At 41.7% G+C, this 19,617-nt stretch overlaps 1 protein-coding gene and 1 long non-coding RNA gene across 5 annotated transcripts in view; both read left to right on the top strand.

Moving 5' to 3' along the window:
• POLR3B (RNA polymerase III subunit B) overlaps positions 1-19,617 on the top strand; it is a 108,149-nt gene that overhangs the window by 68,163 nt on the left and 20,369 nt on the right. For 3 of the 4 annotated variants that reach the window (XM_072844248.1, XM_072844247.1, XM_072844249.1), the window contains 4 exons: positions 751-960; positions 3,533-3,691; positions 5,815-5,932; positions 7,765-7,907. In XM_072844248.1, coding sequence (XP_072700349.1) covers positions 751-960; positions 3,533-3,691; positions 5,815-5,932; positions 7,765-7,907 — 630 coding nt within the window. Of the gene's footprint in view, positions 1-750; positions 961-3,532; positions 3,692-5,814; positions 5,933-7,764; positions 7,908-10,637; positions 10,760-19,617 lie in introns of those variants that run through there. The other variant, XM_072844250.1, reaches the window with a different exon arrangement.
• Positions 10,769-19,434, top strand: LOC140642981 (uncharacterized). The gene is made up of 2 exons (XR_012039366.1): positions 10,769-12,382; positions 14,139-19,434. It is a non-coding gene; the product is annotated as an uncharacterized lncRNA (long non-coding RNA).

Genomic DNA, 19,617 nt, shown 5'->3' with positions numbered 1-19,617 from the left:
AGGTGGGAAACCTGATTGCTAAGGACCTAAAAGCCTGTACCTGATTGGACAGGACCCTGGATTCCTAAGGGGGAAGGACAGTTCCTTTCCCCATTTTATCTCCAGTGTGTGGGGCACAGAGTAGGTGTTTATTCTGCTTTGTGAAATGAAGAGTTAAGGAGATGAGTAAATCCAATCTTCTGCTTTCACTTTCTTCCTCTTCTTTCCTTTTGTCCTGCTTTCTTTTTTATTTAGAACTTTTGTAATGATTGATTTCTTTTTATGGAATGTATCTGTTTGTCCTACTGTATAAGCTCCTTTCCTGTCAACATTGGGTGTGGTTTCTAATTATCTTCCTACAGCAGCTGAAAATGTGTCCGCAACTTAGCAGAACTGAGTACAGAACTGTTGACTTCCCTGTGAGATTAACCAGTGGAGACTGGTAATTCCTAAAATGGGGTCAATTGTATAAATCCAGTAGGTTGAAGTTATTTAGGTTAGAATACATTGGGTGTGATTTTTCTTTATTGTAGAACTATTAACATTACCAAGAAAAATTGCTTTTACGTGTTGTTAGGCACTGTGAGAATATTGTTTTTGAAAATTTTTTTTTCTTGAAATGTTTAACCTGAAGGTTTTCTTCATGTTAATCAGTGAAATGAATATGGGTTATGTTTTTGTTTTTGTTTTTTTTTCATATCTGTACTCATGGCTACCTAGTTATTTGACATAATACAGTGTTGCATTTTGCTTTCTCCAATATCAATGAAGGTACCATTGGATACAACCAGCGGAACAGAATCGATACTCTCATGTATCTACTAGCATACCCACAAAAACCCATGGTTAAAACAAAGACCATTGAGTTGATAGAATTTGAGAAACTGCCAGCTGGACAAAATGCAACAGTTGCCGTGATGAGTTACAGTGGCTATGATATTGAAGATGCCCTGGTTTTAAACAAGGCGTCCCTGGACAGGGGTAAGTGGGTTTTCAGAGTTCTGACACCAGAGGTGCTCTGCCCAGAAGAATTAGGTATGAGGACAGTCAGTTAAAAATTACCCCGTGTCAAAATGTTAACATTGATTTTAAGTGATTTGAATTTTATAACATACAAACAGGAGGCAATTAGGTTTCAGTGTTGACTTTTGTTTTTTTATGATTTTATTTATCCATGAGAGACAGAGACAGAGAGACACAGGCAGAGGGAGAAGCAGGCCCCAGTAGGGAGCCCGATGTGGGACTCATTCCTGGGTCCCCAGGATCATGCTCTGGGCCGAAGGCCATGCCTAAACCACTGAGCCACATGGAGCCTAAGGCTGCACCTAAACTGCTGAGCCACCTGGGCTGCCCCAGTGTTGACTTTTTTAGTGAATATTATTACATAGAGGTAATTTGTTAAATGTGTTACTAAATGTATTTTTTTCTTTGTTATTTTACTTTATTGATGAGACAGTTTCTCAACAGAAAATCATGGGTAAGAATTTGTTTATTTCTTGGCAGGAATTATAATAAATGAAATATGGTCTTGGAATCTATCCAGTTATGTATTCAACAACAAACTGCTAAAACAGTCGCAGTATTTCTGTATTAAAGGTTATTTTTTTAAATTGTATGTCTCAACCTCCTGATGTTCATACCTTTTTGTTAGCAAAATACTAGAAGTTAGAAATACACATACACAAACACTGATTTGTTAGAGTTTTTATGCAACCCTTTGTCAATTTTTTGACAGTTTACTTTTGCAAGTCACCACTTCATGGTTTGTTACTCGTCACCTGACCTGAAGTCTGACTCCTCTCTCTTCATAATCTGTTTCTCTTTTTCCGCCCTGGCACACCCACTCTGCTTTCCCCTTCACTCTGTAGTTGCTAGGCAGCCATAATAGTACTCCTAGACATGTGTCTTTGGCATTAATGTTGGCTGCACTTAATTTATGCCTCTTTTTTTCCTCCAAATGACAACAGCCATGCTTTAAAACTAGATGTTTTCCTTTCTGATTAACTGGTAACGTTTATGTGGAAATCTGAAGACTTTGTGATATCTGTCAGAAACTGCACAACACAATTTAATGATCTGAGTTTACTGTACTCTCACTTTTCAGCTATCACCTGTAAATAAAATGTCCATTTATACTTGGAGGAAAACACTTCTTGATTTCAGGAAGTTCAGATTCTCATTGCACTCCAGCACGTTGCAGTTAGTGGCCATTGTACGGAATTTCAAGATCATGTAATGTTTCCAAAGCAGCTGCCTGTCTGAGCAGAGTTTATTATGGCCATACACAATTTACTAGGAGCCATAATGATTGAGACCTTTCCTGAAGACAGACTAATATCTTCATCTACCATCCAGATATAGAAATTTGTTATTTCATTACATGGTTGCCTTCATATTTTAAAAATTACATTAGAGCATTAAGGTTTTATTTAGAAATCTACTTTTTTCCTGATTTTCTAAACTTCCATTCTTAGATTTCTTTTAAGAGTTCTGCCTTTGGTGGAGAATCTTAAGTGAAGGATTTTACAGCTATGCATTTATCTCATCAGTGATAGCTGGAATTTAATCCCAAGTCATTTTCCTATTTCAGTGAAGCTCTAACATGGCTCAGTATATCCTGGGGAGATTAGAGAGAATCCAGCTTAGAATAATTGCTTGGCCAAAGGGAGAAAAAGACAAAAAGAAAGAAATGCAGTCACAGGATCTTGGGAAATGATATTTAGTGCTGAAGGCTTGACAGCTCTTCTGGGCAACTCTACAGCTGATGAATCTTCTTGTGGGATTCAGTCCTGGAAGTTTTTGCTCCATCGAAAGGTTTCCTTCTGTTCATTTTGCTGATCTTTCATAATGTTCATTTAGCTTGTTAGTTGGTCTCATGACTTTTCCTCAGGAACTAGATAAATGTGATCTAAAAATATAATCAGCATAAATTCTGATCTTCAGGACACAGGCAAACATTTTCTCCCATTAAAATTATTTGATTGCAGCTGCTTTTCATTTTCTCTCCTCTCTGGAGGAAAATTAATCTTTTGTTTCCTTGTTTGAGACTTCCTCTGAATGCCAAAATTAGAAAAAGGAAAACTTTCCAGGGAAGGTTAGCAGAAGTTATGCACCAGAAGGATGTGTAGGAAGAATCGTGGCTGATCAGCAGACTTGGGGTGTTTCAGCTCTGCCACCAACTTGCTGGGTAACCTTGGCCACGTCACCTCCCTGGACCTCATTTTGTAGCAATTATAGCACCTGTAGCGAGAGGGGTTAAGCCAGGTGGCTTCTGGGGCCCTTTCTGGTTCCCATATTCTGTGGCTTCGTGTTCTGAAAGAATCATAATGACACTCGAATTTCTCTCACCTCCCTCCAGCATGGCACAGTCTATGCCATAGTGAAACATGGTTATAGTTATACCAATGTCAATATGGACAGTGGTAGGGGAGAAGCCCTGAGCCAGTTCTTTAGATTATCAGATCGTTGTTTGGCCCATCCCAGATTATCCAAATATAGAACATGTTTGAGGGGTGTAGGGTGTTCACTAACACAAATCTGATCCCCATTTTAGGCTTTGGGCGTTGTCTTGTATATAAAAATGCTAAATGTACACTGAAACGCTATACCAATCAGACCTTTGATAAAGTGATGGGGCCGATGTTGGATGCTGCTACAAGGAAACCCATCTGGCGACATGAAATTTTAGATGCGGATGGTATTTGTTCTCCAGGTAAGAGCCTTTTTAAAAAACTATTTATATGTATACTTTTTGAAATATGAAAGCTATTCAACAATATTTCTGAATATTTGGTAAACAGAAAAGAAAAAATAACAACTTACAAAACCACTTTCCTGACTCAGTGTGGTCATTTTTCTAAGGGGTTTTGTTCTGTTTTCTTTTGCTTTGTCTTTGATTTTAGAGAGAGAGCATGCAAGCAGGGGGAAGACTAGAAGGACAGGGAAAGCACCTCAGGCAGACTCCGCCTGCTGAGCTTGGAGCCTGACACGGGCTCAATCTCATGACCCTGAATTGTGACCTGAGCCAGAATCAAGAGTCAGACGTTTGGCTGACTGAGCCACCCTGGCACCTCAATGTGGTCATTTTTCATGAATTTCCCTCCAGTCTGTTTTTCTGTGCATATATTTTTACATGGTAGTAATCATTCTAGTTATACTTTTCTACTTAAAATTTTTAATCACAAAAGAACCACTTTAAGGAAATGTTTAGAATAAGGGTGTATCCCTGCATCTACACTGGTGTGTCATCATTTGTGCATTTAGCTTAGACTAACTTTATTAGAATCCTCTTCCACTAAAAAGTGTGACTCCATTATAATGACAAACTTGTAATGAATTTTGTTGATGCAACCTGTAACAACTGCCCTTACGAGTCTTAGAGGCTAGTGTAGGAGACTGACATTGGCCAAAGGATCACATGTAAACATTTGTCCAGTCACAACCAGGTTAAGGGATCCTATAAAGAGCTATGAAGGCATTAGATAGCAAGAGGATCTGACCTAGGCAGGAAGCTCGTGTAGACTTCCCTAAGGAAGTGATCCAAGATCTGGAGGATGAATAGAGTTAACTAGTAAATATGGGAGGAAGTGTGTTCTGAGCAGTGGGAAGGGCTTGTGTAACTATCAAGCTGCAGAACCTGATATTTAAAACTTGTGAAAGGAAGCCAGTGTGAGAGTGGCTCATGGGGAGAGGCCAGGGGAGGGTAGTAAACTAGAATCTAGAGAGAGAAGGAGAGAGAGTACCAGGGCACAGACACAAGACCTTGCAGCCATGCTACTACTTCATTATGATCCTAAAAGCAATGCTGTAATTTGCATTTTGAAATGATCATTCTGATCACAGTGGAGAAAAGAGTAGAAAAGGGCCAAAAGAGAGGAGACCAACCGAGAGCTCCGGCAGAGCAGGTGATGAGAGCCACAGTGAGGTGGAGAGATAGGCTGTGTCAGGGAGGTCACTGGGAGGGGAAATCCACATGACTTGTGATGGTGCACAGATGGTAAGTGCTGCATCTGTGGGGCCCACAGCCATGTGGTGCACGGCTTCCTCTCCTTGCTGTGTGTGTTTCTTGGAGAATTTCTTTCACTTTTAACCTGGGTTATGTGGCTGGGAAGACAGTTCTGTGACAGTACTATAGTAGTTGGCCTTTGAGCTTACCAGGAATAGTTGCAAAGAAAGGTGAGAATAGGAAGAAAATCCAAGAAATATTTTGATTTCCTCATTGTTCAAGTTGGCAGTGACTTACTATTGGTTGAAATAATAACTATTAATAAAAAGTAAATGGCTTGGGCTTATTCTAACACTCTGAGAGATATATAAAATTTCCAACTTATTGGGGCACCTGGGTGGTTCAGTTGGTTGAGATCAGGTCATGATCTCAGGGTTGTGAGATGAAGCCCCGCATTGGGCTCTTCTTCGCTCAGTGTGGAGTCTGTTTGAGATTCTCTCTCCCCTCTCCCCCTTCCCCCACTCAAGTGTGCACACACACACACGTACACACTCTGTCTCTAAAATAAATGAATAAATAAATGAATAAAATCTTTTTAAAAGAAAGTAAAATTGCCACTTATAACATGAGTTTCTCTTGTTTGTATGGACCCTAAATCAGTTTCTTGATTTTTTTTACACACTGTAAGCTAATCTGTGATTTTTCAAATGGGTTGTCACAATTAGAGACGAGCCCTCATTGGACACTAGCCTACACTGTATCAACTTTTTCCTTTCTTCTCTGCCTTTCATGGACCAATCTAATCATGTAGTTCTATGTCCCAATAATGTTTGCATTCCACAGAGATGATAATGATTGGCCTGTAATTAATTCCCTTCTCTTATTCTTAGGTGAGAAGGTAGAAAACAAACAAGTGCTGGTAAATAAGTCCATGCCCACAGTAACCCAGATTCCTTTGGAAGGAAGTAATGTGCCACAGCAGCCACAGTACAAAGATGTGCCCATCACGTATGTATTGCATGTGTCTCGGAAATACATAAAAAGATTCAAAAAAAAAAAAAAGAGAGAGAGAGAGAGAAGGGACAGGAGAAATCAGAAGTTACCTCTTAGAGGATTAGAGAGTGGAAATTACAGTTTTGGGTAATAATAGTTGTCATGACGATAGCATGGCGTGGAGGAAGAAAGTAGGCTGTGGAATTGTGTAGGCCTTCCAACCTGGGTTTGAACTGGGAACCTAATAAAGGTTCCAGGTAGAGGGAGCAGTGACATGAAGGCCCCATGGGCAGAAGAGCACATGCCTGGATTTGGAGGACCAGTGTAGCCTGCCAGGACGAGGTTGTGCAGTACTTGGGAATTCAGTTGGTAGAGGGCAGGTTATCGCTATGATCAGATTTGTGTTAAATAAGTAAAATAAATGCTCTGGCCACAGTGTGGCATCACCACTATACTGGACTACACAGTTGGAAATTGTACTAGTTGTGTCATGTGTTACCTTACTTGGATGAAGTACTCAAACTCTTGGGCTCAGATTTTTCATCTGTACAATGAAATATTTCAAATATAGTAAAATATGATACTTCATGAGATGAGCCATGGGCCAATGATAGCGTAAAAACCAAACTAGAAGAAGTAACAAGATACTTAATCTGGCCCAGAATTGGGTTAAATCAGGTGGGGGCAGAGAGTGACATAGGAGAGTTGTATTCCTGGGCATAGAAGGCAGTCCAGCAGATCCATTCAACAACAGCTGAGATTTGCTCTGGGCCAGCCACTGTGCCACTCATACTGGGGATGAGAGCTGGAAGAAACCACAAGCCTGCAAGGAGCCACATCTAGTTAGTGAAGGCTTACATAAAAAAATAAGTGTGGTGAATATGATCATAGTGGCTTAATGGAGATCTTTTACTATACTAGTTACCATTCCAGGCATTTTACATGTGTTAGCTCATTTGCTCCTACCACCATCCCCTGAGCTCTATTAATGGCTTTGTTTGAAAGACACAGAAACTGAGGCACAGAGAGGTTAAGTAATTTATCAAGGTCACAGAGTGACAAGTGGCAGTTAGGATTCGAACTCATACAGTCTGGCTTCAGAGCCCAACTCCTGCCCACTATGCAAAATGCTGTAGTGCTGTGGATACCATGGATCTATCTGTAGAGTAGGGAGCACAGGGGAGAAAGTGGGTCTTCTACCTAGGAGAAGGGTCAGGACCCTTGCACCCAATCCTGCAAAACAAAAAGCAAGTTTCAGAATGACAAAGATGGTTATGCTAGCTGGTTTTCTTCCTGTCCTGGAGGAGATCTTTTTTCCTCTTCAAAGCTTGCTCCTCCTCCTCCTGGGTTCTTCATTTAATTTAGTTTTTTAGGGACCTATCATTTTTCTCTTCTGTCCTTCCACATCTTCAACTGGTTTTCTATTGATTCCTTACCTACAGGCTAGCAAATGTACTTGTGTATTCTTATCTTTAAAAGAAAACAAAACTTTCCTCGGGGCTCTGTGATCCTTCCAAGCTGCCACCCTTGCTCTCCAAGCATCCCTTTTCCTTGTCTGCAGTAAGGGAGTAGCCACGTGTGAATGATATGCGTGGTGCAGGCTACATTACCTTACGCCAGCCTCATGATAAGTATTTAGTAAATGTTAGCCAATTCAGACTAAGACTGTAAAAGGGAGGTGGTAACCTTTGAGTTTAACATTGAGAAATGAAAGGCACGTTTCAGAGTCCAAAATGGCAATGTCAAAACATCCTGTGGTTGATATTAAGTAAAATATGGCTCATGGGTAATAGGTTCACAAAGGGCAGTTTGCAAACTCTGTTTTGGTGACTTCCTCTTACTGTTAGCTACAAAGGAGCAACGGATTCCTACATTGAAAAAGTGATGATCTCTTCAAATGCTGAAGATGCTTTTCTGATCAAAATGCTGCTGAGACAGACCAGGCGTCCAGAGATTGGAGACAAATTCAGCAGCCGTCATGGGCAAAAAGGTAAATTGTGTCGTTCCTCAACTTCTTTATAAAACTGAAAATAGTATTTATTGACCATATACATGAAAAATGTTGCATAAGGTTATACAGGTAAAGAAAATTTAGTCTTTTGGAGAAATTATTATATTGTTACCAAAATTATGCTTGTTTTATTTCTTAGGTTAACCTGTTTATACTTTAATAGCATTGAAAAAAAAATGCACTGCAGGATTGCTTTTCTTTGCCATTTATTTCATTCTTTTGCAACTGCTACACTTGAAATTATAATTATGAATACATTCTAGATGATGTACCTACGAAAGTACAGGTAGCTGTTTGAAAAAAATAAATAATATAATCTGTAGTGGTGCTTATGTACAGTACTGTCTGTTGGGTCGTAGGATCATGGGATGTCAGCAGGCACTTCTGGATTACCTGGGCCTGTATGTATGTAGCAGTGAGGAATTGCAGACTGTGGTGTCAGGTGGCCAGGCAGAGGCACAGGCAGGTTGGCTCTTGAGCCATATTACAGCCCAGGTCTCCTGATGCCTACACAGGACCCTGTCCGCTGCCCAGTGGTCCCTTACTTTGATGGGTTTCTCCACCTGGTGCCACTGGCAAGCCCCATTCGTCACTGGTAGTTGCCGATGAGTACTCATGCATTTGAGCTTTCCTTTGTCTTGTTTTTTATCTTCAAGAAACACAGCACTGTGTCACTACTGATTAACTCATTTTCAGCAGGGTCTTTTTTCGTATATATCCATCACATTTCAGAGTGGATTGTTGGCCCTGGGGATTGAATTGTGGCTATGCCTGCCACTTAACTGGCTTAAGAACAACCAGAGCAGCTAACACTTCTGTGGCACTGACCATGTGCCTGGCAGTCTTTTCAGCATTTTCTTTTTACTAACTCATTGGCTTCTCACATATGCCTGGGAGGTCGGTGTTATTCTCATCTGCATTTTATAGATGAAGAAACAGAGGCACAGTGGCGTGAGTAGCTTATTTGGTGCCCCCAGTCGGTGGTAGAACTGGTTTTTGAAACCTAACCGTCTGGCCCCAGAGTCTACACTCTTGCCTAACAACTGTGCTGTCCTCAGTGGTGAACATTTAATGTTGTGCCTGGCACACAGTAGGTACTCAATAAGGGAGAGCAGTGCTCACTGGTGTCGGTTATCATGCATTCTGCTCTCCAACGTTGTGTCTCTTCTTTACTCATAAATTCCTAGTGTGATGTCTTCTTGTTTTTAATTGATTGAAGATCATTGCATATTATGTTCTTGCTGATTTCAACTTTTATTTGCTAAGCAAGTGTATAAAATATTACAATTTGTTTAGTCGATGAATCCAGCCTTAGTTGTCATTACTTGCATCAGTGAAACTATTCCAGACTAAGATACACGGTTTCATCAAAAGCATTTTTAGTTCACTTGATAGACACAAGATTATTTTAGCCTGTCATAGCTTATTTTAAAAATTGATTTTAAATAAATAAATAAATAAATAAATCTATTTTATTCATGTGAATTTGACACTTCTACTACTTCAAACAGTTCCCTAAGATGCTAACTTCTAATAACCTTTTCAGTATTTGTAAACATTTCTTGAGATTCTAGTATTTTCTACTACTTACCAGTGAAAATCAAATTCTCTGTATTGAAACTATTTCTCCTCTCTCTTGGTCGAGACAATTTCTGAGATGTATTCCTAAGTCATTCTGGGGTAACCCCATTAATCTTATTTACAGCCTCTATTTTACTTGACTTATCCCCTGGATAAGGGCAAAGTTTGATACTCTTCTGATAGATAAAATGTTGGCACTGGACGTTTTACAAGATTGCTCACTATAAGAGATGATCTCCATTCTGAATCCATTTATAAACTTCAAATATCCCATATCCTTATGTTTTATTCCACCAAAATATTGTGCAAAGAGTAGAATAGAAGGATGGCAAACATTTCAGTGATAATCCACTGTATTCTAACTCCACTAAACTTGAAGACAGAGATCATGTCCTTAAATTTTCATAAAGCCTGATAGAGCCTTCCTCATGGAGGATACCTAATAGGTAGTTGATAATGGTTGAATAGATGAATAAATTGAAGGTGGGGAAGTATGAAAGGGGACAGATTCTGTACTCCTGATGGATTGATTTTACTGAGGTTTTCATCTATACATAATATGTAAGTGTGTGTATATAGTGTAGACAAAACAGTAGCTTTGAAAATGAGAAACACATCGTTAGTAAGTAAATACAGACCTCTACAGGTACAGGGAAGATATCTGTGAGTCTTTGCACTATAACATTTTTTCAAACTATTAATATGATAGGGATCATGTTCATTGACAGAAGTGGTTTCCAGTCTGTGTGATCTGAAACAGCACATTTTGGAGATCGGTTCAACCTTAGTGGGGCTTGACTTGTACATCTCTATGAAACGGAAAGAAGGGATCCCTGGGTGGCGCAGCGGTTTGGCGCCTGCCTTTGGCCCAGGGCGCGATCCTGGAGACCCGGGATCGAATCCCACATCGGGCTCCCGGTGCATGGAGCCTGCTTCTCCCTCTGCCTGAGTCTCTGCCTCTCTCTCTCTCTCTCTCTCTCTGTGACTATCATAAATAAATAAAAATTAAAAAAAAAAATAAATAAATAAAAAAAATAAAAAAAAAGAAACGGAAAGAAGCCCTCTGGGGTTAGGTGACCTTTCACTCATAGTGAGGAGTTTCTCTCACAAGTTTTTTTTTTTTTCCAGATGGCTTTTAATCCAAGGATGAAAACCTTCTGATTAGCCTAGATTCCCTTGATACTCCCTTCTCTTACAGCTTCATCAGATTTATTGAAAAGACTGGGAGGAAACGGGCAAACAAAAAATAGGTACTGTAAGTTATAAGACAGTGATGTAGGACCATTAATTGAACATAATTTTTGTTTCTTTTAAGTATAGTTTTTAAATCAAATAATAAATGCAGATGGTTTAAAAAGTCAAATAGTACAAAAAGGGGGATTTGAACTGAAAAACATCAGTCCCTGCCTTTTCTCCAGTTCTCCTTCCCAGAAGCAATTTCTTCTCATTTTTACCTTCATATTTCAAAGTACTGTTTTTAAGCAACTGTATATTCAGTCATCCATTTTAGAGATTACCTATTGATTTTCTGTTATGATAGACAGGAGGAGCAGCACTTCGCTACCTCTCTTTCTCACTCCCCACCTCCATTCCCTGCACAGATTCATCATAATTTTGGGTTACTTAATTATTTGGATTGCGTTATTATGACCACATAAATATTGTTCACTTCCAAACCAAGTAGTTAAGTGCATTTTCTTTATTTATTTGAGTGTATTTTTTTCAGAAGTTAATGATTACCTCATTTTAAAAATTTGCTTCATTTTCTTATTCCTGTTACCATTCTTTGGTACCATCAACAGCCTCTCAACACAATTTCCCACATGATCAGTAGTCTATTAGGACCATTTCCCCCTCAACAAAAGACCTCCTCTATAGCGCCTCCATTCTTCCTATCCACACTGAGCCCTAGCTTCCCAGCCAGTGTGTTAAGGATTGATCCCCACTGGCTACTGGAGTGCTGAGCAGAGCCTGCCTCAGCCAGGGCCCAGAGTGGCTTCCACTGTGTGCTGCAGAACGTTTTCAAGAAAGGTGAGAACATGCTCTGCGTGAGTCTGCTGTAACCAGATACCACAGGCTGAGGGCTTCAACAACAGAAATTTGTTCTATAAGGTTCTGGAGGCTGAAGTCTGAGGTCAGGGTAGTGGCAGCTTTGGCTTCTCCTTAGACCTCTTTCTGTGGCTTGCAGGCAGCCAGTTGGTCCCAGTGTCCTCACAGGGTCTTTTCCCTGTGCACCTGCACCCTGACGCCTCTCCCTCTTTTTACAAGGATGCCAGCCACATTGGGTTAGGGCCCACGCTGTGACCTCAGTTAGCCTTAATTACCTCTTTAAAGAAGCTGTCCCCAAATAGAGTCACATTCTGAGGTCCTCTGGGGGTTAGGACTTCAACATAGGAATCTGGGGGTGAGGGACACAGTTCATAAAACACTCGAGATCTGCTCAGCAGTAGTCATTTATGAAATTCCCATTTGAACCCCCATTTCATGGCTCATCCAATGCTATCCTCACTCCCCACACCGTGCAACAATGGAATAGTCTATTCATTAAGTTGCTGAGAAAGGATGCACAAGAAGTAACTTTGTAAGATCATGTACATCTGAACATGTTGTATCCTCATACGTGATTTATACTCTGATTATAGAATTCTAGATTGAAAAGTTCTTTTCTCTAAGGGTTCTGATGACATTGCTGCATCACCATCTGGATTCCATGTTGCATCATTCTTCCTAATCTGTTATGTGTGTGAGCATGTACACCTTGTTTCACTCTTTCCCTCCTTTCCTCACTTCCCTCCTCCTCCCTCTGAAGCTTTTACTATCCTTCTTCTATTCTTAGAATTTTTGAATTTTCATTCCTTGTCCCAGGAAATCAGGTACCTTCTTTTCTGGAAGTTCAAGTTCCTTCCATTTTCAGACACTTTCTTATATTACTTTATTGATAATCTCTGTCATGTTCTTTGTACCCTCATTGCCCATTTCCTTCTCTTCTTTTTTTTTTTTTTTTTGTAGGAGATTTGACTGACTTTTATTTTCCAGATTTTTTTAACCTATTATGTTTCAATTTATAATTAAAAATTTGTATTTGTAGTCTTTTTTATAACTATGAGTGTATATTTTTAGTATTATTTTCATCTTTAGTTTTAGTTTTTTAGGTGTTGTTTTCTTTTTAGCTTTCTTGTGTTCCTAATCGTCTGTATTCCTTCAGCAGTTTCTTCCCTTCCTGTGTGTTTTAGGGTCTGATTTGTCATTGCTGGGAACTTTCCTGGTATACCTGTGAACCCTAAAAAGCCTTTGGAAGCTTTATGGCCTAGGAATAGAATTGGTTGACTGGTGGACATCACTGTAGGGGGATCAGGCCATGAGCTACAGTTATTGCTGGTGCTAGTCTACATATTAGGATCTTTCTAACTTTTGCTGAAACATTGGAGTATTTAAGGGACAGTATTTAAGACTACCAGCTGGCCTTCAGGGAGCCAGGTAGGGGCAGGGAGCTGGGGCCCACTGTTTACTGCACGGACTTTGATTTAATTCCGCTGTGTCAGGCTGGTTCCTCATGCCACCATCTGTTGTGCTTGCTACCCTGGGGTGTCAGGTCATTGTGGTTCAGTTTCTCAAGCAAGGGCTGGGGGAAAAGTGTAGTTTCCTGGCTATACAGGGCAGGGAATGGAAAGTCAGGGGTCGATGATTTCTTATTCAAACATTTATCTTTACAGATGTTTGTTAAGTGTCTTCTAAGTGTCTGATAGTATTCTAAGCCCTTGTAATAAGCAGTGAACAAACCAGACAAAATTCCAGTCCTCATGGGGTTTACTTGTGGGCAAAAGAGATAATGATACATTTTGAAATAAAACAAAAGGGGAGAATAGGAAGCATGTGAGGGGAAGGCATATGGTCAGTAGTTGAAATTTTGGGTAAAATGGCTGAGGAGCTATACCTTCTTGAAAAGGTGGCATTGAGAGAAATAATGGAGTAGTCAACCCTCCCTGGCACTAGAGACAAAAGGAAGGCCTGAGGGCATGCCACGAGCGATGGAGCTGGAGAACCATCCAGGAGGGCTGGAGGCCAGTATGACGGGAGCAGAGGGGTGAGTGCTGAGTTGTCAAAGCCACTCGTGAACTTGGGCTTTTCCTCTGTGTCAGATGGAGAGCTGCTGGAAGAGTCTGAGCAGACGAGAGAAATGATCTGACTTACTCTGGCTACAGTGATGAAAACAGACTGGAGGCCAAGGGAGAGGCACAGTACCAGCCAGATGCTTTTACAGGAACCTGAGTGCGAGTCAGTGAGGAGCGGGAAAAGAATGACAGTGGGGAAACCATGAGAAAGGATCAGTCTGGACATACTCTAGAATTAGCACCCATTAGACTTGCTGAGGGCTGGGATAACAGCCCCACACTTTATCCTGCTTATCATCATACTTTGCGCCTCTGCTTCCTGACCTTCCACCGAGCTGAGGAGAGGGCTGGGCCAGGTCACTGCTTCATGCAGTGACCTGAGGGTACTGGGCTTTACCTTTCTCCTTCTGTTAAGCCACTTACCTTTACTCTGCAGCCTTCCCAACTCTACCATTACCTCTGCCAGTTCTTTTTCTTGTAGGTTTATACCTTAATTTTTTTTCAACTCTAATGTTAGGTTTGCAGAAGGAAGAACTAAACATACATGTTTCAACAGCCATATTTACTGGGAACCCCTCTGCGCTCCAGCACAAGAGTGTTTGTGTGCTCGGTGGTTTTTTACTACAATTTGTAGAACTGAAGTTAAATTTATTATTTCTAAATTAACCAAAGGTAAGAGGGTATTTAGCACACCAAACTTTTGTCTAATGACCAGAGCCTTGCCTCTAAGGCTTCATGTTTTTATTGGATATTTTAATCATTTCTAAGATTGAAAACTAACTTACAAACATTTAAAGCTCACACACTCAGGATTTTGACCTAAATGTAACCATTATTATAAGAATATTACTCACATTCGGTCAATTCTTAATTATCTGAGAATATCTCATCTTTCTCCTGGGTCATAATTGTAGCTCAGGTCTGCCATTTCGTTCCTTCCCATGAATGTTACTCATCTGAAACAAGAGGCATGACACTAGCAGATGCCTGTTTTTTCAAGTTCTTTTTAATTACAAATAAAATTGTGAAGATTCAAAATAGCAGTGATTCTGTTAAAATAATCATATATGTGGTTAAATATCCAGAATACCATGTTGGGTAACTTCAGGAAGTATGTTTTAAGTTCACTGAGGATAGGAAACACACCCTGCAAATTTATTTAACCTCCAGAGCACCCAGCACAACACTTTGTGTATAATATAATATCCTGTCAATATGTAGATAATTTATTGAGTATCTGAAATGTATAGACATAATAAGCTAAATTCATCATCTTCCCAATGAGTGTAATTTATTCTTCCTAGTAAATATGTGAAATGGGATGTGTTCTCTTTGTCTGGCTGGTACCAGGAGCATCACCACTCAAGACTGCTAGCACCCGAGGCCTAACTGAGATCACAAGACCCCTGGAGCATTTCCAGCCAGGTGCCTGAATACAAATGCTCACCCTGGCCACCACTGGGAATGTGCCTTGACTGCCCTAGAGAAATCTGTGTGGTCATATTTAAGTCACTACTGTGGACTCAAAACTCTGTTGGGCTCCCAGGAGCTAGAAGGGAAATTCCCCCCTCTGCTAATATCCAGGAAGAGTTGACTCTGCAGTTGAAGCAAGAAAATCCTGTGTGGTCACAGGCTAAATAACGTGAGAAAGACCAGTAGTGACAGGTTTGGAGTTATTTGTGGATGGGAATAAAATCTTCCAAGTTTGAAAAGACCTTTTAGTAGCCTTGTCTAGATCCATCTTCCTGGAGTAAGAATTCTTCTAGCTCATCTTTGGCAAGTGGTTTTCCACTTTGTGTGTGGGCTGTGTGGGGAAGGCCCTACTGTTCTCCAAGGCAACGTGCTCCATGATGGCACCATACTGATGGTTCCCTGAGCCTGCATGTACTTCTCTCTAGGCTATACCCATCTTGCCCTGTCCTGTGTGGGTAGGCAGACACCTTCCCCTTTTCTTCATGGCCACTCTCTATACAGCATCGAAGGAAGGCCTTCAGGTTGGGAAAAGGTAGAGCAAAGAGGTAAAGGTCTTGAACCCTAACCAAGTGAGCTGTTTTATCTCTTTGTGCCTTGAGCTGTTTTATCTCTTTGTGCCTTGATCTCCTTGTCTCTAAAATGGAGACTGTGTCCTAGGAGTTGTCACTGGAATTGAAGAAATTAATGTGTGTAAACCAGTGAACCCGGTGTTTGGTGCAGTCAGCAAAGGTGAGCTGCCGCTGGTAGGTCCCTCCCTGGTCTCATGCACACCAGGCAGGAAAGGAATGTCGGAGGCTGGGTGATGTGGATGCAGGCAAGTCAGTGGGGCTTGTTGACCAACAGCAACAAGGAGAGGAAGGAGGCCCCATGCCTGGTTTTAAGCTTGGTAAATGATGGCACCAGTCACAAAGCAGCTTTGTCTCATTGAACTTGAGGCATAGAAGATTGTGCTGAGTGCTTATGTCATTAACTCATCTGTTTATCAAGCTTTCACTGTGTACCAGACAGGCACTGTTCTAGATCCTGGACTCACAGTGGTTAAACAGGACTGACAGGGTCTCAGCTCTTCTGGAGCTGATGTTTTCCTGGAGGAGGAAACAGAAAAGAAATAAAAATATGAACACGATCATTTAAGATACTGTTAAGTGCTGTGAATGGAAGATGACGTGGGAGAGTGACTGATTTGAGGGTGAGTGGGGTGCACTTTAGATTGGTGATCAAGAATGGCATGCATCTTGGAGGAAGTGATATTTGAGCCAAGATTGAAGGAAGAGAAGGAGCCAGACAAGCAGAAGCCTGGAACAATTAAGTCGAAAAGCCCTGAAGCATGAGCGATCTTGGCATATTCAAGGGACTGAATGAAGGCCGTTCTGGCCTGTGTGGCCTGTGGAGAAGCACACAATGTAAGAGAAGCAAGAGGGGCATCCCACAGAGACTTGTTTGAAATACGCTGGGAGCCCCGAGGGCTGTTGGGTGACGAGTCTAAGAAAGGCACAAGGAGATCTGAATTCCAGTTTCAGAGATCACCCTGGATTCCTGTGGAGAGCAGGTTAGAGGGGAACAAGGAAGGAAGCAGGGTGACTGTCAGGTGGTCCAGGCAAAGAGGATGGCAGTGGGTGCTTGGGAGGAGTGCTGGAGAAATGGAGGGAAGTGATGGACTCGGGGTGTGCTCAGGAGGTCTGGCCGGCAAGACTTGCTGCTGGCCAAGGTTTTGGGGGAGGAAGGGCAGGAACTGAAGGCCAGGATGAGGCCTGAGCAGCTGCTGGATGCTGTTTACCAAGCAAGGGAGGACTGGGGAGGGGGCATTCAGAGTTAGGCAGGGCAGGGGTTGAGAGTTGGGACCTCAGGTCTGAGATGCCCAGGAGACTCTCAAGTGAAGATATTTCGTGGGCATTTGGATGTAGAGTCTGGAGCTCTAGGGAGAGGTTAAATCTGCAGATACAATGTGGGAGTCGTGCGTGTGTAAATTTATAGCTTTTACCTTCTGCATTATTAATAATTTACAAGCATTTTCATTCCATCCTTAACCTCTGCAGACTAATTGGTATTGGTACTCCTACTCTGTAGAACCAGAACGTTGAGGCTCAGAAAGGTGATGGATAACTTGCCTATACTACCTCAGTGCTGGCAGAGGCAAGATTCAAATCCAGAGTTTTGATATCAGTACATTTCCCATTCTGTTCAGTCTTGTTAAAGGTGGTTCTTGTCTCTCCTGGTAGCCCACTATCACTCTTCCCTAAGATTGCCATATTCCCTGGGAACCCAGGGATATAAGGTATTTCTTGGGATCCCTGGGTGGCTCAGCGGTTTAGCGCCTTCCTTTGGCCCAGGGCACGGTCCTGGAGTCCCGGGATCAAGTCCCGCGTCGGGCTCCCGGTGTAGAGCCTGCTTCTCCTTCCTCCTGTGTCTCTGCCTCTCGCTCTCTCTATGTCTATCATGAATAAATAAATCTTTTTAAAAAAAGATATTTCTTACATCTTTCCTATATCTCGTACTCAAGGTGGTCATTTTTCAAAATTCCCATTCTTGGATAAGCAGGTTTACATGGTTTTTCTCTGCCACCAATCTGGAGGAAATACTCATCCTCATGTACTTTGTTCAAGAAATACCTGCCAAACCCCCATGTTAAGAGCTACTCCTAGCAGAAAGCTGTGTTTTTCTGGGATCCCTTCCCTTGTAGAATCAACTCCTTGAAAAATACTGTCCCCATTCCCTTCTTTAATCAGTCCTCTGCCAGGCTTTCATGGCCTTGGTTAAAATTCTATCAAGAATTTGAGCAAATATGAAAGGAAGTAAATTATTGAGCCCTCAGCTTTGACCATTCTCCTGATTCCTCTGGCTAGCTGTGATGGAGCCAGTGAGGACAGCTGGTTTGGAACATTCGCATGCAGCGGGCACAGCTGGTGGCATCTGTAAGGGACCACACAACCCATCCCCTTCATGTGGGGCCCTGGAAGAGCTGCATGTTAGCCAGTGGGATGTGAAAGGGATGGAGAAGGCAGTTCCCAGTCTCAGCCATGCTCTCCATGGTCGTTATGAAATGAGCCAGCAAAAGTTCCCCAGTGCTGGGAGTCTGCAGGGTATATGTGTCATACCATGATTCCTGCAGTGATTTGTTTCTCTTTTTGGCCCAGACATGTGCCAGAGTAAGAGCAGTGTTAGCTGGACTTTGTTTCCACTCTCAGAAGGCAGGATTGTCTGGAAATAGTATTTTGTCCTTCGTAGGTATTTTGTCCTGCAACTTGACATGTACATACGTTCTAGGAGACAATGTGAAGATCATTTTAATTTAATGTATCTTTATGCCTATTTATTTTTTCATCCTGAATTTTTTTAAGAGATCTTATTTATTTATTTATCCATGAGAGACACACAGAGAGAGGCAGAGACACAGACACAGGCTCCCTGCAGGAGCCCGATTTGGGACTCAGTCCCTGGACCTTGGGATCACGCCCTGAGCCGAAGGCAGATGCTTAACAACTGAACCACCCAGGTGCCCCTCATCTTGCATTTAGAGCATTATATTTGTTATCTTTGGTGTTCAGAAAGCAGTGTGGCCCTACAGATTGCCCGATTGTTGTCCTTTGTTAGTAGTTTACTTTGACGAAGCTATTGTGAGCAAGGATTCTTTTGGTACACCTGTAGTGTGTAGATTGCATTTTCTGCCCCTAAGGCTTCTTAAAATATCCTCTTCAGCAATTAGAGGAGGCTTCAAAATCTAGTTTCACAGAACATGAGTGTCTATCCTGCTCTAGGCCTGATCAGTTCAAAGGTGGTGAGGTCTTTAGTAGCTCAGTGAAACAAATGTGAAGCGGAGGCTACATGGCCATTCTATTTATGTGTCGTAACAGCCTAGGAGGCAGGTGGAAGGGGACAGAGCAGGGGTGAACTCAACACCAAGTAGTGGGAGCCAGCACCAGTGCTGTGGGTAGGCAGTCAGGGAGGTAAGTGATCGGAGAAGGCCGACTGAACAATGGAAATGTTTGAGCAGGAGCTGTTACAAATGTGACAGTGTGGTAAGCAGCGCTGCCCTCTGTGGCCTCATATCGAGGAGCACTAAGCAGAGAGTCCAGTGTGGAGGAGGAAGGAAGTGCTTCATGAAGAAGTGGGTATCACAACACAGAGACTACTCCAGCTTGAGCGGGAGGCAGGATTGACTCACAGCACACTTTTTAGATAAGGGAATTCCAGTAGTCTTCTAATGAGAAATTCAAAGAATTTTAATGAAATACAGCCCTACTTTGGGTCTTTGCAAGGCCTATTAGGTATCTCATCACTAACTGCCACTGCATCAGCTCCCCCTAGAAGAGCTGGGCCTTTAATCAAGAATCTCTAGAGCTGTTCATCCTTTGGTAGAACCCAGAATACTTCCCATACATCAAAATTGTGAATTTGTTATGTTTGTTTACAAAGCAAGAAAAGCTTTGTTTAGTGTGTTTCAATCTCCACTGGGGAGAAGTGTTAAAACCCTGAGATCTTATTCTCTTTTCCTATGTTCCAGACCTCTGAGTACCTTAGAAGGA

This window comes from Canis lupus, chromosome 11 (assembly GCF_048164855.1).
Source record: "Canis lupus baileyi chromosome 11, mCanLup2.hap1, whole genome shotgun sequence".
Classification (NCBI taxonomy): Eukaryota; Metazoa; Chordata; class Mammalia; order Carnivora; family Canidae; genus Canis; species Canis lupus.
This window is presented reverse-complemented; position numbering and strand designations above follow the sequence as displayed.